Source organism: Pongo abelii, chromosome 5, assembly GCF_028885655.2.
Source record: "Pongo abelii isolate AG06213 chromosome 5, NHGRI_mPonAbe1-v2.0_pri, whole genome shotgun sequence".
In the NCBI taxonomy this organism is placed as follows: Eukaryota; Metazoa; Chordata; class Mammalia; order Primates; family Hominidae; genus Pongo; species Pongo abelii.
This window is the reverse complement of record NC_071990.2, coordinates 43080134-43105680: the sequence shown is the minus strand read 5'-3', so window position 1 is coordinate 43105680 and position 25547 is coordinate 43080134. Positions and strand designations below refer to the sequence as shown.

The 25547-nt window shown below is 44.9% G+C and overlaps 1 protein-coding gene across 6 annotated transcripts in view; it reads right to left on the bottom strand.

Annotated features, from left to right (window-relative positions):
• Positions 1–25547, bottom strand: part of BICRAL (BICRA like chromatin remodeling complex associated protein) — a 116820-nt gene that overhangs the window by 4314 nt on the left and 86959 nt on the right. For all 6 annotated transcript variants that reach the window (XM_063725235.1, XM_054557510.2, XM_024248869.3 and 3 more), the window contains 6 exons: positions 12078–12183; positions 10552–10652; positions 8360–8421; positions 6998–7143; positions 3888–3982; positions 1639–1741 (listed from right to left, as the gene is read on the bottom strand). In XM_063725235.1, coding sequence (XP_063581305.1) covers positions 1639–1741; positions 3888–3982; positions 6998–7143; positions 8360–8421; positions 10552–10652; positions 12078–12183 — 613 coding nt within the window. The remainder of the gene's footprint in view (positions 1–1638; positions 1742–3887; positions 3983–6997; positions 7144–8359; positions 8422–10551; positions 10653–12077; positions 12184–25547) is intronic.

The window sequence follows — 25547 nt, the reverse complement described above, 5'->3', positions numbered from 1 at the left end:
CCTGCCTCAGCCTCTCGAGTAGCTGGGATTACAGGCGCCCGCCACCATGCCTATCTAATTTTGGTATTTTTTTTTTTTTGAGACGGAGTTTTGCTCTTGTTGCCCAGGCTGGAGTGCACTGGCGTGATCTCAGCTCACTGCAACCTCTGCCTCCCGGGTTCAAGCGATTCTCCTGCCTTAGCTTCCCGAGTAGCTGGGATTACAGGCGTCTGCCACCACAACGGACTAATTTTTTTCGTAACTTTAGTAGAGGCAGGGTTTCACCATGTTGGTCAGGATGGTCTCGAACTCCTGACCTCAGGTGATCCGCCCACCTCGGCCTCCGAAAGTGCTGAGATTACAGGCGTGACCCCCCGCGCCTGGCCTAATTTTGGTATTTTTAGTAAAGACGGGGTTTCACCATGTTGGTCAGGCTGGTCTTGAACTCCTGACCTCAGGTGATCCGCCTGCCTTGGCCTCCCAAAGTGCTGGGGTTATAGGTGTGCGCCATCGCACCCAGCCTCTAAGTATTATTTTAAATTAGTTTTCTGCTAATGACCTCCTTGAAACAGTCTGAAAACAGAAATTAGTTCCTGGTATCAGCCTGGTTTCTTCCTTAGAGCAGAAGCACCTGGAATGGGGCTTTGCAGGGAAGGGGGATAGACACCAGGAAACAGAAAACCTATCTGTCTTACATACTTTCCGGGTGAAGATAGCTACTTGTCTTTGGGTGAAAGCACTTCAATCCCTTTAGACACATAGGAGAAACCTGGCATCACTTTGCCAAGACCACAAAATGAATAGCTAACTCTCATCCAAAATGATATGGTAGGACAATGGGTATGTAGGAGCTGCATTTGTGAGTAAGCACTGAACTGCACCAGGCTTGAGGAGCCAGAGGATGGCAAAAGAAATGTCCGTGGCTGGACACGGTGGCTCACGCCTGTAATCCCAGCACTTTGGGAGGCCAAGGCAGGCGGATCACAAGGTCAGGAGATGGAGACCATCCTGGCTAACACGGTGAAACCCTGTCTCTACTAAAAATACAAAAAATTAACCGGGCGTGGTTGCAGGTGCCTGTAGTCCCAGCTACTTGGGAGGCTGAGGCAGGAGAATGGCGTGAACCTGGGAGGTGGAGCTTTCAGTGAGCCAAGATCCACCACTGCACTCCAGCCTGGGGGACAGATCTGGCGAGACTCCGTCTCAAAAAAAAAAAAAAAAAGAAATGTCCATGGGGATTTAGAACATTGAGGGTACAAATGGAGGTAGGCAGACTGCTGTTATACAAGAGTGGAAAAAGTGTTAATGCTGGAAATAATCGAAGTGAAATAGAGCTTTGATGACATCTACAAAACAACAAAGAGTATGTATGTATAGTGTGAACATAAATTTGTTCACCAAATTCTAAAATGTGAGTTCTAGGGAATATAGCCTTGAAATCTAAAAAGATGATTCCATCCAACAAACATTGGCTATGCAGGCCAAAGAGGAGAAGGAAGTAGCTGGGATTACAGGTGTGAGCCACCGTGCCCAGCTCTCCCCAGAATTCACGTTCTACCTTCAAGTTTCTCACCCAAAGTTCAGACAGACTCCCAAAGGCCCCATGGTCCCTGAACCATGGCAGGAGCTATCTACTACTTTCACTGTGATGTTTCTTACCAGGGTCTACAAGTGCCAGGCGCTTGTCTCGGGACAGGGAAGCTCTTTCCTCCTGGTTGAACATCCTATCGATCATCACCATCTCAGCAGAGGGATTGATTCGCTGAAAAAGAGAGAGGCCAGTCATTTCATAGACAATTTTTAAAAAATGGTTGCTTTTGGAAAAAATAATTTACACATTGGTACAAAATTCAAAAGATACTACAGGGCATGTGAAAAGTGAGCCTCCCTTCTTTGCCTCTCCCTGGTGTGCACCCACTATCACCCAGTGCCTCTCCCTGGAGGCATCTGCCTGCCTAGTAGTTTTCAGTACTCTTCTGGAGGTATTTCTGACACACATAAGAATATATATGCACTATAAATATATATATATATATATATATAAAGAAATATACTTCTGTATTTTGTACCCAAATAGTAGCAACTATATATACTGTTCTGTATTTTTTTCTCCTCTACTTAATAATGTATCTTAGAAATCTTTTCGAACTCTTGACCTCAGGTGATCCATCCGCCTTGGCCTCCTAAAGTGCTGGGATTACAGGCATGAGCCTCTGCACCCAGCTGAGAACAATTATTACAGACTTTGGTGGCATTATTTTATTTTATTTATTTATTTTTAGACAGAGTCTCGCTCTGTCGCCTAGCCTGGAATGCAGTGGCACAATCTTGGCTCTCTGCAACCTTCACCTCCCAGGTTCAAGCGTTTCTCCTGTCTCAGCCTCTGGAGTAGATGGCATTACAGGCACGCACCACCACACCTGGATAATTTATTTTTACAAGAGACAGGGTTTTGCCATGTTGGCCAGGCTGGTCACAAACTCCTGACCTCAGGTGATCCACCCACCACAGCCTCCCAAAGTGCTGGGATTATACGCGTCAGCCACTGTGCCTGGCCTGGTGGCATAATTTTAAGTAAATATAGATATATTTAAGTAAATACAGACACACAGATACACATTTACTCTATGTTGTATATGTGTATAATATAGCTCAACCAATCTCCCAAGGTACATTTTCAAAGTTGATATCAAATTGAAAATGAGTTATAAGAGACCAATTGATAGGTTAAAGCCTATATGATTTTAGAACTGCTTGTCAAATCTCAGGTTGGTCTTTCTATCATTTTCTGAGGTATCTTACTCTCACTCCTTTCTCTATTTAACTGGCACTTCAAATGAATTGCAGTTTCTATCTGGGATGATGAAAATGTTCTGCAATTAGATAGTGGTGATGACGATATGACCTTGTAAATGTACTAAAAACCATCAAGTTGTACACTTCATTTATTTATTTATTTTTGAGACGGAGTCTCACTCTGTCGCCCAGGCTGGAGTGCAGTGGTGTGATCTCGGCTCACTGCAACTCTGAACACTGAAATGTTTGTATTTTAGTAGAGATGAGTTTCACCATGTTGGCCAGGCTGGTGTCAAACTCCTGACCTCAGGTGATCCATTATTTATTATTATTATTATTTTATTGAGACGGAGTTTCACTCTTGTTGCCCAGACTGGAGCGCAATGGCACCATCTTGGCTAACTGCAACCTTTGCCTTCCAGGTTCAAGTGATTCTTCCGCCTCAGCCTCCCGAATAGCTGGGATTACAGGCATGCGCCACCACACCTGGCTCTTTTTGTATTTTTAGTAGAGACAGGGTTTCTCCATGTTGGTCAGGCTGGTCTTGAACTCCCGACCTCAGGTGATCCACCCGCCTCGGCCTCCCAAAGTGCTGGGATTACAGGCATAAGCCACCATGCCTGGCCTAAGTTGTACACTTTAAATGTAAATTTTATGGTATGTCAATAATCTCTCAAAAACAAAACTAATTTTGACATTTGTCACCAGCTTATCTGTTCAGATGTGCCTCCAGTCCTTCTCCCACATCTCTGGGTTGGTGAAAGTCGGTAGACGGCATCAGAGTGTGGACCAGGGGTCAGATGATCCTGACCTGTATCTGAGCTCTGCTAATTACTCTGCAAACTTCTTAGCCATCTGTTCTCGAGCAAGTTACTTAACCAAAGCCCTGGTTTCCTTATCCATTAAACGAGAATAGTACTGACCCACCAAGTAAAGTACAGCAAATGTTCACTGCTGTTTTTGTAGTAGCAGCTAAGCATAAGTTTTTCTACAGTGTGAAATATCTGTGCCTTTTACATTATATTCTATAATTCCTTGAAATTTTTATCTCTGATTTAGTGGCTGTGACCTGTAAAGTTTTAAAGAACAAATATCAGTAGCATGACTTTTACCATGGCATCTTCTAGGAGCAGGCATCTGTATTTGTTAAGCATAGCTTGGGTCCTTTTTAGGAGCTGAGTGGCAACTGTCTCAAATTCATTGTCCACTTTAAAAAGAGAGAGACAAAGAAATAGTAAGAGACTGTAAATCACTGACTAGGTCTTCTGTTTCTTAAGACTGAAATGCATTACTCTTCTGTTATTCAAACATGGCTTATCTGGGGCAATTTTCTCTTCTTAGATGAGCTTTTCCCTGGCTAAGCATCATCCTTCTACACTGTGTTCCCTCACTGTCCACTGGTCATGGAAACTCATTTTATTACTAGCTTTTTTAACTTTAACTAGGAAACCAAAAACATAATTATTTTGATATCACCTACAAAATAAAACCATATAACAGACTCGCAATAAATATCAATGAGTAGGCCGGGCACAGTGGCTCACGCCTGTAATCCCAGCAATTTGCGAGGCCGAGGTGGCCAGATCACGAAGTCAGGAGATCGAGACCATCCTGGCTAACATGGTGAAACCCCGTCTCTACTAAAAATACAAAAAAAAAAAAAATTAGCCGGGCGTGGTGGCGGGCGCCTCTAGTCCCAGCTACTTGGGAGGCTGAGGCAGGAGAATGGCGTGAACCCAGAAGGCGGAGCTTGCAGTGAGCTGAGATCGCGCCACTGCACTCCAGCCTGGGCGACAGAGCGAGACTCCGTCTCAAAAAAAAAAAAAAAAAATTATCAGTGAGTAGAGAATGATCTGCTAGTTTAGATGACTTAAGCCTAATGGTATGAAAAACTAAAATAGCTGAAACAATGAAGTCCAACTGTCTGGACTAGGCAAACCAGTTTAATGTAAAGACACAGCTTTACATTAAACTGTCATGGTCATGTGGCTCTGTCCTCTGTCTGTTGGTCTCCAAGGATTTGAACACCTTCTAATTCATTCTTCTTCTCAGTCTTCACACCCACTGTGGGTTTTTTTTTTTTTTTTTTTTTTTGAGACAGAGTCTTGCTCTGTCTCTCAGGCTGGAGTGCAGTGGCGCAATCTTGGCTCACTGTAACCTTCGCCTCCCGGGTTCAAGTGAGTCTCCTGCCTCAGCCTCCCGAGTACCTGGGACTACAGGTGTGCACCACCACGCCCGGCTAATTTTTTTGTATTTTTAGTAGAGATGGGGTTTCACCATGTTGGCCAGGATGGTCTCGAACTCCTGACCTCATGATCTGCCCACCTCAGCCTTCCAAAATGCTGGGATTACAGGCGTGAACAACCACACCCAGCCCTTTCACACCCCCTATTTAACACTGGATCTTGACCCTATTCCTTGGTGTCCTAGGGAAGCCCACAGTGGACTCACAGAAACCACTGTGCCCTGAGATTAGAGGTCCCTGCCAGGAGGAGTAAGACTTGTAGCAGCTGAGGAAGGGATTAGAAAAGAGGAGGGCACTGATACAGCCAGGCCTTAGCAGTGGTGGTGGGAAAGAGCATGGCCAGGCATCGGGACAGGAGGAGTTCTAGGTTTGGGGAAGGGGCCCTTTTATTATTATTTATTTATTTATTTATTTTTTAGATGGAGTTTCGCTCTTGTTGCCCAGGCTAGAGTGCAATAGCACGATCTCGGCTCACAGGAACCTCTACCTCCCGGGTTCAAGTGATTCTCTTGCCTCAGCCTCCCGAGTAGCTGGAATTACAGGCATGTGCCACCACGCCTGGCTAATTTTGTATTTTTAGTAGACACAGGGTTTCTCCATGTTGGTCAGGCTGGTCTCGAACTCCTGACCTCAGGTGATCCACCCACCTCAGCCTCCCAAAGTGCTGGGATTATAGGTGTGAGACACCGCGCCCGGCCTTTTTTTTTTTTTTTTTGAGACAGAGTCTTGCTCTGTTATCCAGGCTGGAGTGCAGTGGTGTGATGTCTGCTCACTGCAACCTCTGCCTTCTAGGTTCAAACGATTCTCCTGCCTCAGCCTCCCAAGTAGCTGGGACTGAAGGCATGTGTCACCACGCTCAGCTAATTTTTGTATTTTTAGTAGAGACAGGGTTTCACCATGTTGGCCAGGCTGGCCTTGAACTCCTGACCTCAGGTGATTGGCCTGCCTCGGCCTCCCAAAGCGCTGGGATTACAGATGTGAGTCACCATGCTCAGCCCTTATCTGTCACATTTTTGTCAGTTTCTTGATGTGTGGCCAATGCTCTGGACTCACTTTGGAATCTTAGGGAATGCTTTTGGGAGCTCAAGTGCCTAATTCATAAAACTATTAGAAACAGTTTGGCCAGGAGCGGTGGCTCATGCCTGTAATCCCAGCACTTCCGGAGGCCGAGGCGGGCCGATCACCTGAGGTCAGGAGTTCAAGACCAGCCTGGCCAACATGGTGAAACCCCATCTCTACTAAAAAATACAAAAATTAGCCGGCCGTGGTGGTGGGCACCTATAATCTCAGCCAGTGGGGAGGCTGAGGCAGGGAGAGTCGCTTGAACCTGGGAGGCAGAGGTTGCAGTGAGTTGATTGTGCCACTGCATTCCAACCTGGGTGACAGAGCGAGACTCCATCTCAACAAAAAAAAAAAAAAAAAAAAAAAAATTCAGGGTATGCATATGGCCTAAAGGCAAGGACTATGCGAAACCACTGTGTAGAATGTCTAGCGCAAAGCCATCCCATCTGGAGCTGGCAGTCCATACAAAGCTTTGGATTTACTGTCCCTAATTTGTCAATAAAATACTCTGACATTAGGGTACCCTCCTAAATTTTTTTTTTTTTTTTTTTTAAGAGACAGTGTCTCCCTATGTTGCCCAGGCAGGAGTGCAATGGCTATTTACAGGCGTGATCATAGCACACTATAGTCTCAAACTCTTGGGCTCACATGATCTTCCTGCTTTAGCCTTCTGAGTAGCTGGGACTACAGGTGTGTGCCCCTACTCTTGTCTTCCCTTCAAAAAATATTGAGAAGTGTAACACAACCTTAAACATGGACTGGGAAATTGAGTAAATAGGGAACAAGTTTGGTCGGTGATTAAAAACAATAACCTGCCTACCATCTGGGGGTGACGTGGCTCTTGCTCTTCTGGGGGGTGTCCATGGGAGGGTTTCCTGGTATCAGAGTGGTGCCTTAGGGTTCCAGCCTGCTTACCTTTTCTCAAGTCTTCTTCAGTGGGCATGGAGCCCTGGCACACGTGGTAGGAGAGCAGTCTCTGTACCGCATCACTTAGTGATCGGAAGTGACTTTTGTCCGGTGTCACAGTGTGGGCTTGGTCCCTCTGCAACTGTTGGAGAATGCTTTACAAGGGAAATGGCCAATGTCAATGTAGAGTCATGTTAGGAAATTAAATCTAGTCATATTTATTTGCATGCAAATAAAATAAGATATATAGGAATAGTATGGCAGTTTTTTCTTCAGTTTTATATTTTTTATGCCATAGTGGGTTTATAGCTTAGTTTAACTAGCCCCACAGAGGACTCAAACTATGACCCTGACGTCAAAAGCACAGGTTCCCACCAATCATTTATGTGTTGGCACCCCTATAAACCTTGGCAGTGCCTGACCACTGGCCAACTAAGTTCATGCTAACATTTCTGTTCTAAACATGGGAGTTTACCAAACCACGCTTTTCCTCAGAGATTCTTTGTCTCTGAAAAGACAAAGAGCTATTCTCCTTAAGAAGAAAAGAGCAAACAGTAGGCTGAAACTACATTCAATATATTTGAAATGTATACACTACATTTCAATATATTTGTAAGTCCTAATGAAAATAAAGTGTAGGCCGGGCGTGGTGGCTCACACCTGTAATCCCAGCACTTTGGGAGGCTGAGATGGGTGGATCACCTGAGGTCAGGAGTTCAACATGGTGAAACTCTGTCTCTACAAAATACAAAAATTAGCCAGGCGTGATGGGGGGTGCCTATAATCCCAGCTACTCCAGAGGCTGAGGTGGGAGAATCACTTGAGCCCAGGAGGCGGAGGCTGTAGTGAGCCGAGATCGTCCCACTGCACTCCAGCCTAGACGATGAGCAAGACTCCGTCTCAAAAAAAAAAAAAAAAAAAAAAAAAAAAAGGAAAAGAAAGTATAGAAAAAGATTTTCAAAGTATATATGTGTATATTTTGAGACAGGGTCTTGCTCTGTCACCCAGGCTGGAGTGCAGTGGCACAATCTCTAATTCACTGCAAGCTCCACCTCAAGACTCAAGCTATCCTTCCACCTCAGCCTCCCAAGTAGCTGGGACTACAGGCCCGTACCACCACACCTGGCTAATTTTTGTATTTTTTGCAGAGCCATGTTGCCCAGGCTGGTCTCAAACTCCTGGGCTCAAGTGATCCTCCTGCCTTAGACTCCCAAAGTGCTGAGATTACAGGAGTGAGCCACCATGCCTTGCCTCAAAATACATTTTTTAAAAGGCTAATTATTATAACCTGATTTCTGTGGTATATTTATTGAAGGCTAGGGACCCAAAGAAATGTTCAAAATTGATTTGTCATTTCCAAAAGTAACTCACAAAGCTCCTTTAGTTAGCTGTTTTGCAGCAGGCCTTTTTTGTCCTCCCGAATGACTATCCACCTAAAGACAAAACAAACCTCTTATTATTCCCTTTTATAGAAAAAAGAATACAGTTATACATAAAGGTCACTATATTTCACATATTTTCAACTACCTATCAAGAACATATTCTAAAACTATAGAATGTGCCCTGCTGAAAAACAAACAAACAAAAAAAACCAGTACACAGAGTCCATGAAACAAAGTTGTACTGTGTTAAGATTACAGAAAGGTGTATAATCAGTTCCTGAGAAGGACTTAGTTTGTACTTTAAAGCCTGAATCCCTAACTCCTCTCTAAATGCATCATCATCATCAACATCATCATCATCATCATCATCATCATCATTTTTTTGACAGGGTCCTGCTCTGTCGTCCAGGCTGGAGTGTGGTGGTACAATCTCAGCTCACTGCAACCTCTGCTTCCCAGGCTCAAGTGATCCTCCCACCTCAGCCTCCCAGGTAGCTGGGACTACAGGTATGCACCACCATGCCTGTTAATTTTTTGGTATTTTTTATAGAGACGGAGTTTTGCCATATTTTCCAGGCTTGTCTCGAACTCCTGGACTCAAGCCATCCACCTGCCTTGGCCTCCCAAAGTGTTGGGATTACAGGTGTGAGCCACAGCACCGACCCATCGTTATATTTTTGAAATTCCAAAGACATCTGAAAAGTCAGTAGATACTATCTAATCCATCTTCTCAGTGTAAGTATGGGATACACACACTTTTAAGCTCCTGTTATATATAGTCCAGGTGTGTGATCTAACGAGGCATTTTTTACATCATGTTAAGGAAACAAATATGCCTTATCTCAGAACTTTAGAACCGAACAGATCCTTCACTGTGTATTCCAGGCAGTTCCACACTGCAGCAAGTTTCATTCAACCACTAATTGGTAGGTCTGATGGAAAAGAAACTGTCTTAGTAAGCTGAAAACAAGAAATGTTTCCTTCCATTTTAGACTAGTAGTTTGAAATCTTTTAGGTTTAAAAGCCAAAGTTGAAGTTATCAAATGTGCCCTGAAAATAGGTACATCTATCATGTATCAAAAAAACAAACAAACAAAAAAAACTAGGCCAGGAGTGGTTGCTTAAGCCTGTAATTCTAGCACTTTGGTAGGCTGAGGTGGGAGAATCGCTTGAGCCCAGGAGTTTGAGACCAGCCTGGCCAACATGGCAAAACGTTTTCTCTTCAAAAAATATAAAAATATTAGCCAGGCGTGGTGGTGCGTGCCTGTAGTCCCAGCTACAGGAAGCTGAGGTGGGAGGATCCCATGAGCCCAGGCGATCGAGGCTTCAGTAAGCTGTGATCACACCACTGCACTCCAGTCTGAGTGACAGGGTGAGACCCCAACTCAAAACAAAACAGAAAAACTGAAAAAAACAAAAAACAAAAACCCAGCTGGACTAGGCAGGGCACAGTGGCTCACGCCTGTAATCCAAGTACTTTGGGAGGCCGAGGTGGGTGGATGGCTTGGGCCCAGGAGTTTGAGAAAGGTGTGAGCAACATGGCAAAATCCTATCTCTACACAAAATACAAAAAAACAGCTGGGCATTGTCCTAGCTACCCAGAAGGCTGAGGCAGGAGGGTCACCTGAGCCTGGGAGGTCAAGGCTGCAGTGAGCTGTGATTGTACCACTGCACGCCAGCCTGGGTGAGAGTGAGACGCTGTCTCAAACAAAAAACAAAAAGTTGGACTTTAAAAAGTGTCAAAGTTGGGTCAAAAGACTGTAGGGATGGCCTACTTCCTATACGCCTGGTTACTACTACAGAAAAAAAAAAAAAATCCCTCAGCATAACTAAGAACAGATTCACTTTGATATAATAGTGAACGATATCACCTGGTAGTAAATGACATTTTTTGAGTGCCTAGTATGTACTAGCTGCTGGTATATTACTAATTCATGAGGAAATGATGGATTAATGAAGCATTGTAAACATGTCAGAAATAGAATAGACATTCATCTCAGAAACATAAACATAACAAGGCCCAGCCCACCAGGAAGGTCTTCAATGACCACCCTGTTGTGGGCACACAGGGGACTGGGTGGACTGTGCACACAAAGCTAGCCAGCAACCACAAAGATGACACGACTACATTTTCATTCAATTATGCCAAACATTAGGAAGAGGCTATGCCAATAGTTCTACCTGCACAGCTGGATGGCCAGGAGATGATCCAACTACTTTTTCCTGCTGTGGTTGTGTGGTTCCTAAGGACGCAGATATAACTTTGCTTCCAGAATCCTGCCCTATTAGAATTAATACATGAGACAGTGTTGAAAAGGAACAGTAAACTGGGTCCATCATATAACCCTAGAGCCCAGTGGGCACAGACTGTTGAGCATATTCTGAAACGGGTTAATCATGGCTGCTTGCTGTGAAGAAGGAGGGCAGGGGAGTGCATTTACTTACAAGCTCTAAAGGAAGAGGTTATGAAAGCCTATTTAAGTAATAAATAAGTAATAGTAATAAATAGAAGCTCCAAATGCTATAGTTTCAGATTAGTTATAGTCTGAAAAACAGGCCTCAAGCCAGTAATCTGTCAGCACTACAGAATCCCAAAATACAATTTAAGGAAAGGGAGGCCCAAAGAGGCAACTGACTGGGAATATTCAAGCTTTTTCTCTTTCTTGCCTTTTTTTTTTTTTTTTAAGTACTAATTGGGTACTGCAGATGTTCAAAGCCTTAGAAAAAACAGAAGACATAGTCCATAATATTTTCAGTCTGGGTGGAGAATTCCAAACATGCATATAGAGAGCAGCATGGGGATAATTACAAAGTCACAAGTACTATAAAATACCTTTTTTTTTTTTTTTTTGAGACAAGGTCTTGCTGTCGCCCAGGCTGGAGTGCAGTGGCGCAATCATAGCTCACTGCAGCCTCCCAGGCTCAGGTGATCCTCCTGCCTCAGCCTCCTGGGTAGCTAGGACAATGCCCAGCTAGTAGAGACAGGGTTTCACCATGTTGGCTAGGCTGGTCTTGATCTCCTGACCTCATGATCCGCCCGCCTTGGCCTCCCAAAGTGCTGGGATTACAGGTGTGAGCCACCGTGCCCGGCCTCAATTCATTGTTTCTAAGAAGCATTTTTTTTCCACATAATTTAATGTGTCATAATTTAGATAGAAGTGCTTTTTTTTTCTTTTTGGTAGTATAAAAAATGATAGTACATCTTACAATTGATGCTATCTTAGTGGGTTTTTTTTTTTTTTGAGACAGAGTCTCGCTCTGTCACCCAGGCTGGAATGCAGTGGTGCGATCTCAGCTCACTGCAAGCTCTGCCTCCCAGGTTCGAGCGATTCTCCTGCCTCAGCCTTCTGAGTAGCTGGGATTACGGGCTTGTGCCACCATGCCTGGCTAATTTTTATATTTTTAGTAGAGATAGGGTTTCATCATGTTGGTCAGGCTGGTCATGAACTCCTGATCTCAGGTGATCCACTCTCCTCGGCCTCCCATAGTGCTGGGATTACAGGCGTAAGCCACCGTGCCTGGCCCAATGCTATCTTAGAGTTGATGCAACACAGTATATTATTTACGGAAAGGATACAGAAAGAAAGGAATAATCAGAGTGGAGACGAGATTAAGCCAGAAAGCTTTCATGCAGAATGAGGGAGAAAAGTGAGAAGAGCATCCCGTGGGTGTTGGGAGGACAGGGACAAACTGAGGAAGCTCCTGACCTGGCAGTGTGGTGCTCAAGAGCCCAGGGATCTGTGCTTGCCTCAGGCCGTCTGTGGTCTTGGGAGCAGAAATGGGGGAAGTCTGATTCAGACATTTTTTCTGAGCCTGTGAAACATGACCAAGATGAAAACATTAATTTCATTTCTAAAGCTTTAACAGATTATTTTAAATACCAACCAAGCCTCTTCATGCCTCCCTGGTACCTTCAGGTTAGATTATAAACAAAACAAAAATTTAATAATTGTATTTTCTTATCACTTCAGGGGAACTGCAAAGTACATCCTTTAACAATCTGCAGGCACACTGAATTTTCCTGATGCCATTCAGTGGGGATGCTGAGTTGATACCAGGCTATTTTCTTGCTCCCGGGGCTGCTGTGTTTGTGGTGCTCAGATGAAAAGGCTGCAGCTGGGAATTTCTACCCCCAGTAACCTTATATCCTGCCTGCTAGGATTATAATCCTGACTATCAGCTCCTATGTGGGGTCTGCACAGACTCCAAGCACCAGGTCAGGGACCAAGGGCCAACCCCAAATTTTTTGTCACCACTCATTGTTTTGCTCTGTAGATGATATAAAGTATATTTCATTACTACCATCTGGTATATCTCTAGTTTGTGTTGTGTCAAAATCAGGTGGCATGCAATCAAGAAATGAAAATCAATTTAATATTAGCCTGAGCAAAATATAATTAGAAAAATTAATCCAATATTTAAATTGTTGTGTGCTTCTTTTCTATAAATGGGGAAGAGGAAATGGATAATGTTTAAGAACTAAGTTCCTTCTAGCTCTTAAAAAAAACTGTTATGTTATCTCTATAACGTATTTTATTATTATTATTATTTTTTTGCCATAGGGTCTCATTATGTTACCAAGGCTGGTCTCAAACTCCTGGGCTCAAGTGATCCTTCCACCCAAGCCTCCCAAGTAGCTGGGATTGTAGGCATGCACCACCATGCCCAGCCTCTATAATACATTTTAAGTAAAAAGATAAAAGCCTTTTATTTATTTATTTATTTTTGAGACGGAGTCTCTCTCTGTTGCCCAGGCTGGGAGTGCAGTGGCACGATCTCGACTCACTACAACCTCCGTCTCCCAAGTTCAATGGATTCTCCTGCCTCAGCTTCCTGAGTAGCTGGGATTACAGGTGCATGCCACCATGTCTGGCTAATTTTTCTATTTTTAGTAGAGACAGGGTTTCACCATATTGGTTGGGCTGGTCTCCTGACCTCAAGTGATCCATCCACCCTGGCTTCCCAAAGTGCTGGGATTACAGGCGTGAGCCACCACACACAGCCAATAAAGGGCTTTTAAATTACCCTCAGTTTTTTTTCTTTTTGAGACGGAATCTCACTCTGTCACCAGGCTGGAGTGCAGTGGTGCGATCTCGGCTCACTGCAACCTCCACCTCCCGAGTTCAAGTGATTCTCCTGCCTCAGCCACCCAAGTAGTGTGCCACCATGCCTGGCTATCTTTTGTATTTTTAGTAGAAACGGAGTTTCACCATGTTGGTCAGGATGGTCTCAAACTCCTGACCTTGTTATCTGCCCACCTCGGCCTCCCAAAATGCTGGGATTACAGATGTGAGCCACTGTGCCCTACCTACCCTCAGTTTTTAATCCTCTGTGCCATTACTACTTCATAGTGCAGTAACTTTTCAGTTTTTTTTTCAGTCTTTTTTTTTTGAAAAAAACATGCTCCGTTGCCCAGGCTGGACTGCAGTGGCGTGATCTCAGCTCACTGCAACCTCCACCACCCAGGTTCAAGCGATTCTCCTGCCTCAGCCTCCCGAGTAGCTGGGATTACAGGCAACCACCACCACGCCTGGCTAATTTTTGTATTTTTAGTAGAGACGGGGTTTCACTGTGTTGGCCAAGCTGGTCTCCAACTCCTGACCTCAGGTGATCTGCCCACTTCAGTCTCCCAAAGTGTTGGGATTACAGGCGTGAGCCACTGCACCCAGCCTCTTCAGTTTTATATTATTTATACTATCAGTGGATTTAGAGTTTAGTCTAACCATCTGCACAGTGGACTTAACTATGACCTTGGCCTCAGCAAAATGTTCCCACCAACCATTCACATGTAAGTGCTCACATAGACCTTGGCAATGCCTGACCATTGACAAACTAAGCTTATTTATTTATTTATTTATTTATTTATTTATTTTTTGAGACAGGGTCTCAATCTGTCACCCAAGCTGGAGTGCACTAGCGTGATCTTGGCTCACTGCAACCTCTGCCTCCCAGGTTCAAGCGATTCTCTTGCTTCAGCCTCCCGAGTAGGTCTGACCATGCCTGGCTAATTTTTGTATTTTTTGGTAGAGACGAGATTTAACCATGTTGCCAGGCTGGTCTTGAACTCCTGACCTCAAGTGATCCACCTGCCTTGGCCTCCCAAAGTGCTGGGATTATAGGCGTGAGCCACTGCATCCGACCAAACTAAATTTATGTTAACATTTCTGTTCTAGGCTGGGCGCAGTGGCTCACGCCTGTAATCCCAGCACTTTGGGAGGCTGAGGTGGGCGGATCACAAGGTCAGGAGATCGAGACCATCGTGGCTAACTCGGTGAAACCCCATCTCTACTAAAACTACAAAAAATTAGCTGGGCGTGGTGGGGGGCGCCTATAGTCTCAGTTACTTGAGAGGCTGAGGCAGGAGAATGGCGTGAACCTGGGAGGCGGAGCTTGCAGTGAGCCGAGATGGTGCCACTGCACTCCAGCCTGGGTGACAGAGTGAGACTGTCTCAAAAAAAAAAAAAATCTGTTCTAAACAATTAATTATTTGGTTCTCTTTTGTAATATAAAAATGAAAAGGAGGCCAGATGTGGTGACTCATGCCTGTAATCCTGACACTTTGGGAGGCTGAGGTGGGAGGATCACTTGAGCCCAGGAAATTGAGATCAGTCTGGGCAACACAGGGAGACCTCATCTCTACAAAATTAAAAAATTTGCTGGATGTGGTGGCACATGCCTGTGGTCTCAGCTACTTGCGGGGGCTGATGTGGGACGACTGTTTGAGCCCAGGAGGTTGAGGCTGAAGTGTAGTGATGAAGCCACTGTACTCCAGCCCAGGTGACAGAAGGTTATTAAAGAGGTGGACATGGTCACCTTTTTCATTCTTCCACTAGCAGGGAAGGGCGAACCTAAACTATTCCAGGTAGACAGGCAATGAATTATTAGGAAGAAACCCACGAAGGGAAGGGTCAACATGAAAATCTTCCAGTTTTACAGCATGTCCCCTACAAGGTGACCCCATGATGTAGTATGGGAAGTTCCCCATATGGTGGACACCTGGACACGTGTCCTGTCCAGGCTTGAGCCACCAAGCCCAGCTGTGAGTACCTGCTTTATAATTAATTGTTTTGTCATTGTTGTTTGTTTTGAGACAGGGTCTCACTCTGTGGCAATCCCGGGTCACTGCAACCTCTGCATCCTGGGCTCAAGGGATCCTCCCACCTCAGCCCGAGTAGCCGGGACTACAGGTGTGTGCCACCAAGCCTGGCTAGTTTTTGTATTTTTTGTAGAGATGGGGTTTTACCATGTTGCCCAGGCTGATCTCAAACTCCTGAGCTCAAGCGATCCACCTGTCTCGGCCTCCTAAAGTGCTGGGGTTATAGGCGTGAGCCACTGCTCCCGGCCATAATTAATTGTCAGTGATACATTTATGTTTTATACATTTCCTGAATGTGTTCTATTTTACAATATAAAAGATTGAAAGAAAACAAAAATAATAATCTAATGTCAAAGCATGAAAATCTGCAATCGCTTGAGGATTTTATTTTTTTTGGAGATAGGGTCTTGCTCTGTCACTGAGGCTGGAGTGCAGTGGTGCAATCACAGCTCACTGTAGCCTTGACCTCCCAGGCTCAAGCCATCATCCCACCTCAGCCTCCAGGAGTAGCTGGGACTACAGGTTTGCACCATCATGCCTGGCTAATTTCTTTTTTTTTTTTTTTTTTGAGATGAAGTCTCACTCTGTCGCCCAGGCTGGAGTGCAGTGGCGTGATCTTGGCTCACTGCAACCTCTGCCTCCCGGGTTCAAGCAATTTTCTTTTTCTGTTTTCTTTTTTTTTGAGGCAGAGTCTCGCTCTGTAGCCCAGGCTGGAGTGCAATGGCGCAATCTCGGCTTACTGCTACCTCCGCCTCCCAGGTTCAAGCGATTGTCCTGCCTCAGCCTCCTGAGTAGTTGGGATTACAGCCACCACGCCCAGCTAATTTTTGTATTTTTAGTAGAGATGGGGTTTCACCATGTTGGTCAGGCTGGTCTCGACCTCCTGACCTCGTGATCCTCCTGCCTCGGCCTCTGAAAGTGCTGGGATTACAGGTGTGAGCCACGACGCCTGGCCTAGGAATCTATAACTTTTTTTTTTTTTTTTTTTGAGATGGAGTCTCACTCTGTTGCCCAGGCTTGAGTGCAGTGGCGCGATCTAGGCTCACTGCAAGCTCCGCCTCCTGGGTTCCCGCCATTCTCCGGCCTCAGCCTCCCGAGTAGCTGGGACCACAGGCACCCGCCACCACGCCCGGCTAATTTTTTGTTGTTGTTGTTGTTGTTTGTATTTTTAGTAGAGACGGGGTTTCACTGTGTTAGCTAGGATGGTCTCTATCTCCTGACCTTGTGATCCGCCCACCTCAGCCTCCCAAAGTTCTGGGATTATAGGCGTGAGCAACCGCGCCAGGCCAGGAAGCTATAACTTTTTAAAGCTTTCCAATTGATTCTGATGTATTGTTAAGTATTGGAAACCGGTGCACTTGCCAGTGGCTGTTAAATGCTTGGTTTGGAATAATGTAAAGATAGCCTGGGGCAATCATTTTAGTCCAGGAGAACAAGGAGAGAGAACAATGAAGGAGAGATAAGAGGCCATGCTGTCTTGAAGAGGCCCAGAGAGCATCAGAGAACCTGAATTCTTGCCCTCATAAGGTGCTACACTATACTTCCTGGACTTGGGCTCATTCACAAAACACATTCTCCCAAACATGTTATGGGGAGTTTCTGATAGTTGCAATCCCAAGTCCCTTGATGAGCCATTTGAGTAACCACTGTGTACACAACACTGTGGTAATCACAGAGAAGGCAGGCTGGGCGCTGTGGCTCACGCTTGTAATCCCTCGGGAGGTTGAGACAGGAGAATCGCTTGAACCCGGGAGTCGGAGGTTACAGTGAGCCGAGATCGCACCATTGCACTCCAGCCTGGGTGACGGCTGAAATTCTGTCTCAAAAAAAAAAAAAAAAAAAAAAAACTCAAAAAACAAAAAACAGAGAAGGCAGCCGAAGGATACCAGTCTTTATCCTCAAATTTACCATCCAAGAAACACACAGGCTCACAGAAACATGATATATCAGTGTGTTATGATTATGGTGCCCAGTCTCAACTGTAATCCAACTCCACAGCTGTCCAGTAATCCTTTTTTTCCCTTTAGTCAGCTCTTTTGAATGCTATTTCATTATAAGCAAACCTATAAGCTAGATAACTTTCTATCACGAAAGTTACGATCTTACCCTTTCCCACCTTCTCTTGTTACAATAGAAGAGGTGTCCCTCCTCTGTCTACAAAGAATCCTAGCAATGCTCTAGAATGAATGTCTTTCTCCTTCTCATCAACTGTGAAAAAAGCTCATCTTTCACTACAAAAATAATTCCCTTAATCCCACACATCCTTATAGCTATTGCTCTTCAGTTACCTTCATTTATCTGACAGCTGTCTATGCTCATGAGCACACCTCCTGCTCTCTCCTCAGTCTGTTGCCATCTGGCTTCTGCACCTACCGTTCCACAGAAACAAGTCATACCAACCAGCAGCCTCTCAGTTGTTAAATCTATCAGAACGCCCACTCCTTACCTTCCTTCTCAGTGTGCATTGCTCTGTGGATCTTCCTTCCTCCCTGCAACATCCTCTTTCCTTTTTTTTTTTTTTTGAGATAGAGTCTTGCTCTGTAGCCCAGGCTGGAGTGTAGTGGCGCAATCTCGGCTCACTGCAAGCTCCGCCTCCCGGGTTCACGCCATTCTCCTGCCTCAGCCTCCCGAGTAGCTAGGACTACAGGCTAATTTTTTATATTTTTAGTAGAGATAGGCTTTCGCCGGGTTAGCCAGGATGGTCTTGATCTCCTGACCTCGTGATCCACCTGCCTCAACCTCCCAAAGTGCTGGGATTACAGGCGTGAGCCACCGTGCCAGGCCCATCCTCTTTTCTTAGCCTAAATGTTGAGGTGCTGTGGGGTTCTCCTCTGGCTGTTTTCTTCTCTATCTATATGCTCTCCTTGGTCCATTTCCTCCACTCCCATTGCTTCAGTTGAAATTTATATGCTGGTCGGGCGTGGTGGCTCATGCCTGTAATCCCAGCACTTTAGGAGGCCGAGGCGGGCAGATCACAAGGTCAGGAGTTCGAGACCAGCCTGACCAACATGATGAAACCCTGTCTCTACTAAAAAAAAAAAAAAAAAAAAATTAGCTGGGCGTGGTGATGCGCACCTGTAATCCCAGCTACTCAGGAGGCTGAGGCAGGAGAATCACTTGAACCAGGGAGAAGGAGGTTGCAGTGAGCCGAGATCGTGCTACTGCACTCCAGCCTGGGTGACACAGTGAGACTCCGTCTCAAAAAAAAAAAAAAAGAAAAAAGGAAAAAAAGAAATTTATATGCTGATCAATCCCATTTCAGCTCATATTTCAGTGTTCAGCTTCAGCATATATAGCCGTGTTATCATATAATTTGGCTGTCCTACAGGTACCTCACACTTGACAAACATACCCTAAACTCGGTAACTTCCCTTCAAATCCAAATCTCTCCCCATTTTTCTAACTCAGTGAACCTGTGTGTCACTGTCAGAAACCTGTAAGTCATCCTTATTCTTCCACTATGCCCAATCAATCACAAGTTCTATCTAACCTAGTTGTCTCAAATCCATTCATGTCTCGTCATCTTTCCTACACTGCTAGTGTAGGTCTACTTCATGCTTAGATTACAACACTGGCTCTTATCACGGCATCCAAGACCTGCATGGTTTGTGCTCGCCTTTCCCACCTAACACCCTACTCGCTTCACCTGAACGTGTTTTCCTTTCCCCACAGCACCATGGTCTCTTTTCTCTCCAGGCTCTGCACTTGCTGTTTCTATTTCATGGAACATTCTTCACCCAGATCTTCTCTGACTGGGTAACTCTCAGAGAACACCACCTCAAGGGAACCTTCCCTGACCATCCCAACTGGGTTAGAGGCTCCTTTTTGGAGCCCGCACTCTGGACTACTCCTAGCAGCACACTTAAAATACTGTGTTGCCTGGGTGCGGTGGCTCACATCTGTAATCCCAGCACTTTGGGAGGCCGGGGCGGGCAGATCACGAGGTCAGGAGTTCGAGACCAGCCTGGCTAACACGGTAAAACCCCGTCTCTACTAAAAAAATACAAAAAATTAGCCAGGTGTGGTGGTGGGCGCCTGTAGTCCCAGCTACTCGGGAGGCTGAGGCAGGAGGATGGCACGAACCTGGGAGGTGGAGCTTGCAGTGAGCCAAGATTGCGCCACTGCACTCCAGCCTGGGTGACAGAGCTAGACTCCATCTAAAAAAAAAAAAAAAAATACTGTGTTATGACTGTTGGCTTATCTGTCTGTCTGGGATACATTGTTATATGTCTGGGGCTGGCATGTGGTAGGTACTAAAATACTATTTGATGAATGAATCAATGTAGAAAACATTTAACAAAGTAAGTGGTTATGTACCTAGTGGGGTGTGCAAATAGAAAGTATAATAGGCAGGAAGAGATCAGTGAAGGGACTGAAAAACCTTCATTTTTTCTAGGGGCTTTGGGTGGGACTCTGAAGGAGGGGAAGAATTTAAACAGGGAAGGAAAGGACATTCAATATATACCCATCAATAAAGGCCTGAACACACAATGAGTCTGGCCTATTCGTGGGAAAAACAGGGGACCAGCCTGGTGGAAGTGGAGGGTTTCTGACTAGAGAACCTTGACTGCCAGGTCAGAGATTTGTGCTTTCTCCCGTGGGAATGAGAAGCTCCCTGATGATTTGGTTCAAATATTTTAGGAGGATTAATGTGGAAATCTGCCTTCTTTAGGAAGAGGACAAAGGCAGATTAATCACCTAGATAATTGTTGCAGCTGTCTAATTAGGAGGCGTTAGGGTGCAATGGGCTTTGGAAATCAGGTAGCACAGTGCTTCTCTATCCTGGCTGCACTTTAAAATCACCTGGGGAGCTTTTGAAAAATGCTGATGCCTAAAGCCCTTTCTCCAGACTATTTAAGTCAGAATTTATGTGGGTGAGGCTCAGGCATCCACAGTTTTAAAAAGCTCCCCAGGTAATTCTATTGCACAGCTAGAGTTCGTCATTTTAGAAAAGACAAAACTAGGGCTCAGAGAGTTTAAGATACAAGCTTAGCTCAGAAACCACTCGCTGGCAGAATGGCACCTATGACTGAGCTGGAACTGCTGATTCACCTCCTGTTTTTCTGTTATATTCTAGTCTCTCTTAAAGCCTACCTTAGGGTATGGATGTAGAAAAGGAGAAAAATGGGAAGCAGTGTGGTATAGATAACTAACAGGTAAAGTTAGCCTTTATGAGTAATTTGTCCAAGCTCTGAACCCCCATATTCTCTGCTGTGACATGGGAACAATAATGCTACATGTAGCTCCAATGTAATTAGAAATAGTGTGTGGAGCCCCAGCACTGTCCTTGTTGTTAATAATATGATTAGTATTTTCATTGTTATTGGAGAGAATGGATAGGAGACATTTTCAAATCATTTATTGGATTTGCTAATTCATTAAAGGCATAGAAGGAGAAGAAGAAAACAAGAACATCTAGATTTTTAAGTCCAGACATCTGAAAATACAACGGTTCCACATAAGGAAGGCAGGCTGAGCTACAAGGGGGATAGGGAAGTAGGGAGGGGCAGAGCGGGACTAGAAACTTCAGCAAAAATTCAGAGCGATTGGCAGGGCAGCGTGGCTCACGCCTGTAATCCCAGCATTTTGGGAGGGTGAGACAGGAGGATCACAAGGTCAGGAGTTCGAGACCAGCCTGGCCAATATCGTGAAACCCCATCTCTACTAAAAAATACAAAAATTAGCCAGGTGTGGTGGCGCACGCCTGTAGTCCCAGCTACTCAGGAGGCTGAGGCAGGAGAATCGCTTGAACCCGGGACCGGAGGTTGCAGTGAGCCAAGATCATGCCACTACACTCCAGCCTGGTGACAAAGCGAGACTCCATCTCAAAAAAAAAAAAAAAAAAAAAATTCAGAGTGATCATTCAGGCACTCTCACATCCAAAGCACGGTAGGTACTATAGGTGATATGGGCTCAGCTGCTTTCAATTTTTTTTTTTTTTTTTTTTTAAAGATGGAGTCTCGCTCTGTCCCCTAGGCTGGAGTGCAGTGGTACGATCTCGGCCCACTGCAGCTTCTGCCTCCTGGGTTCAAGCTATCTTGTGCCTCAGCCTCCTGAGTAGGAGGTATTATACAGGCATGCCCCACCACACCTGGCTAATTTTTGTATTTTTAGTAGAGACGAGGTTTCACCATGTTAGCCATGCTAGTCTTGAACTCCTGACCTCAAGTGATCCACCCGCTTCGGCCTCCCAAAGTGCTGGGATTACAGGTGTGAGCCACTGCGCCCTGCCTGCTCTCAATAAAATTTGAATCTACGAAATCCTTTAGTGATCCAAAGAGATTTGGGGCCAGGTGTGGTCTCTACTAAAAATACAAAAATTAGCCAGGCATGGTGGCGGGCGCCTGTAATCCCAGCTACTAGGGGGTGCTGAGGCAGGAGAATCCCTTGAACTGGGAGGTGGAGGTTGGAGTGAACTGAGATTGCACCACTGCACTCCAGCCTGGGCGACAAAGCAAGACTTCATCTCAAAAAACAAAAACAGGCAGGGTGCGGTGGCTCATGCCTGTAATCCCAGCGCTTTGGGAGGCCGAGGCGGGCAGATCACGAGGTCAGGAGATTGAGATCATCCTGGCTAACACGGTGAAACCCTGTCTCTACTAAAAATACAAAAAATTAGCCAGGTGTGGTGGCACATGCCTGTACTCCAGCTACTTGGGAGGCTGAGGCAGGAGAATCACTTGAACCCGGGAGGCAGAGGTTGCAGTGGGCCAAGATTGCACCACTGCACTCCAGCCTGGGTGATAGAGGGAGACTCTGTCTCAAAAACAAACAAACAAACAAACAAACAAATCAAAAATAAAGAGATTTGTCTGAGTGTTATGGCTCGTGCCTGTAATCCTATTTGGAAGGCTGAGGTGGGAGAATCACTTGAGCCCGGGAGTTCAGCTTGGACAACATAGCGAGATCCCATCTCTAATAAATAAATGAGAGATTTGGACCTATACTAATTTGTTTACTTTTGTTTGATAGATTATTTTAAATTGTCTCCTTAGCAACTGACTTTTGAATTTTAATCCATTTACAAGAAAGTGTAAATCCTGTAAATTACTCTCTGCACAAAAAGACTTAGCTCACAGGCTCCTTCAAGAATGGCTGATTCCAGGTTTGAGGCAAGGTAATCTAAGGCAGTCCTACAGTGTCTTGTGACACAAAGCAAGGAAGTGTTCAGAGGAGGTGAAGACATGTCAAAAGTATAGGAGCCAGCTCAAACAGGCTTCCATTGATCAAATTTGGGACAATTTAAGCATCAAAAAGAATGAGGAATGCAATAAATTACAATATATTAAATACAGAAATAATACATTAAATACAGAAAGAATACATGATCTCTTAGAGATATGTGCTAAAATATGACAAATGAACTGATATGATGGGTGAGCTTCAAAATCATACCAGGCAGGGGCAAAGAGGGTGGGGGTGTGGATGAAACAAGAGCAGCCATGAGTGGTAAATACTCAAGCTGAGGGAGTATGGGGGCTCATGACAGTGCTTTGTCTACTTTGTGTTTAAAATTCCTCATAACAAAAAGTTCTAAAAAACAAACATAAAAAATCCTGGGCCAGGCCTGGTAGGTCACATCTGTAATCCCAGCACTTTGGGAGGCTGAGGTGGGAAGATCGCTTGACCCCAGGAGTTAGAGCCAGCCTGGGTAACACAGCAAGACCCCAGCTCTATTTTTTTAAATAATAATAATAATAATTTTAAAAATCCTAACAACAACAGTAATGATCCCTATGGTTCACAGTGCTACTCAAAAAAAATGGGAAGGAGAGGAAGAAAAAGCTCTTTTTTTTTGAGACAGAGTCTCACTCTGTTGCCCAGGCTGGAGTGCTGGAGTGTAGTGGCACAATCTGGGCTCACTATAACCTCTGCCTCCCAAGGTCAAGTGATTCTCCTGCCTCAGCCTCCCCAGTAGCTGGGACTATAGGCACACGCCACCACACCTGGCTAATTTTTGTATTTTTAGTAGAGACAGGGTTTCGCCATGTTGACCAGGCTGGTCTTGAACTCCTGACCTCAGGTAATACGTTATTTATTTTTTTGAGACAGAGTCTCGCTCTGTCACCCAGGCTGGAGTGCAGTGGCGCGATCTCAGCTCACTACAACCTCTGCCTTCCAGGTTCAAGTGATTCTCCTGCCTCAGCATCCCAAGTAGCTGGGATTACAGGCATGCGCCACCACGCCCGGCTAATTTTTGTATTTTTAGCAGAGATGGGGTTTTGCCATGTTGGCCTGGCTGGTCTCAAACTCCTGACCTCAAGTGATCTGCCCACCTCTGCCTCCCAAAGTGCAGGGATTACAGGTGTGAGCCACTGTGCCTGGCCAAAAAAGCTCTTCTTTCTGGAAAAATCCCAGGCAATAAATATAGATAGGATACTACAATTATAAAATCATTATTTTGTGACTATCAATATAATATTCAGGTGAGAGGCATCAAAGGGTGAGAGGCTGAGAAACAGAATAGTCACATGGTCTATCCTGGAGATCATTTCTTCTTTGCGAAGGGAACAAGACACCTTGAGACCCTTGCGGAGAAATCTGGGGGAGGCCACTTAACCAAGTGCCCACACTCAGCATCACCACGAATGGGACAAACCAACATGTGTCTTGCCCAAACCGTTTAGCCTGATGAAGTTGAGTCATGAGGAAACATAATTCCAGTCAGACAAGTCCAGTCAGACAAGGCTACTCTAGAAGACAACCGATCAGGGCTGTTACAGACTAAAGAGATGTGACAACTAAATGAAATCAGTGCTCTCTGGATTCTAAAGTGAAAAACTGTTTTTGTAAAGGGCATTATTGGGCCAAATGGAAGAAATTTGATATAATTGTATTAAAAGATCCTTGTTCCTAGGAGACACCTGCTGAAGTATTTAGAGATAAAAAGTTGTGATGTTTGCAGAGTACTTTCAAATGGTTAAGAGAAAAAAGTATATAAAGTATAAATGTGTGTGTACATACACATAGAGAGACACTATAGACATTTAGCACCAATAAAGCAAATACTGCAAAACAGAAATGACTGGTGATACCACGTGAATATATTCACTGTACTCTTCCAATTTGTCCATGGGTTTGAAAGTTTTCCCGATACAAAAGTGAGGAATGAACTTAAGCTCACACCATAAAAGCTGGTTTCACTGGTTGCCTGATGGCAACTGGGTGGCTGGGCAACGAGACGAGGAGGGAAACTCTTCATTGTAGTATACATTTTTCGGTACCATTTGATTTTTCTTTTTTTTTTGAGATGGAGTCTTGCTCTGTCACCCAGGCTGGATTGCAGTGGCGCAATCTCAGCTCACGGCAACCTCCGCCTCCCAGGTTCAAGCAATTCTCCTGTCTCAGCCTCCCGAGTAGTTGGGACTACAGGCGCCTGCCACCACATCGGCTAATTTTTGGATATTTAGTAGAGACGGGGTTTCACCTTGTTGGTCAGGCTGGTCTTGAACTCCTGACCTCAGGTGATCCACCTGCCTCGGCCTCCCAAAGTGCTGGGATTACAGGCGGGAGTCACCATGCCCGGCCCCATTTGATTTTTTGAACCAAGTTAATGTATTATCTATATTAAAAACAATATTATATTTATATTTAAAAACATAGTCATCTCTAACATTAACCATTTATAGTATCAAAACCTGCTGAATTACATTTCCACAAATATACAAATGCCAAAAGCCTTCGGTAATTATATTTCTGTTTGTTACAACATTCTATAAAGTAATTTATATAGAAATATTACACAGAAAAACTGAGTGCGGTGGCTTACACCTGTAACCCCAGCACTTTAGGAGGCCGAGGCAGGCAGATCACCTGAGGTCAGGAGTTTGAGACCAGCCTGGCCAAAATGGCAAAACTCTGTCTCTACTAAAAATACAAAAAAATGAGCCAGGGATGGTGGCACATGCCTGTAGTCCCAGCCACTCGGGAGGCTGAGGCAGGAGAATCGCTTGAACCCGGGAGGCGGAGCTTGCAGTGAGCCGAGATAGTGCCACTGCCCTCCAGCCTGGGTGACAGAGCTAGACTCCATCTCAAAAAAAAAAAAAAAAAAAAAAAAGAAAAGAAATATTACATAGAAACT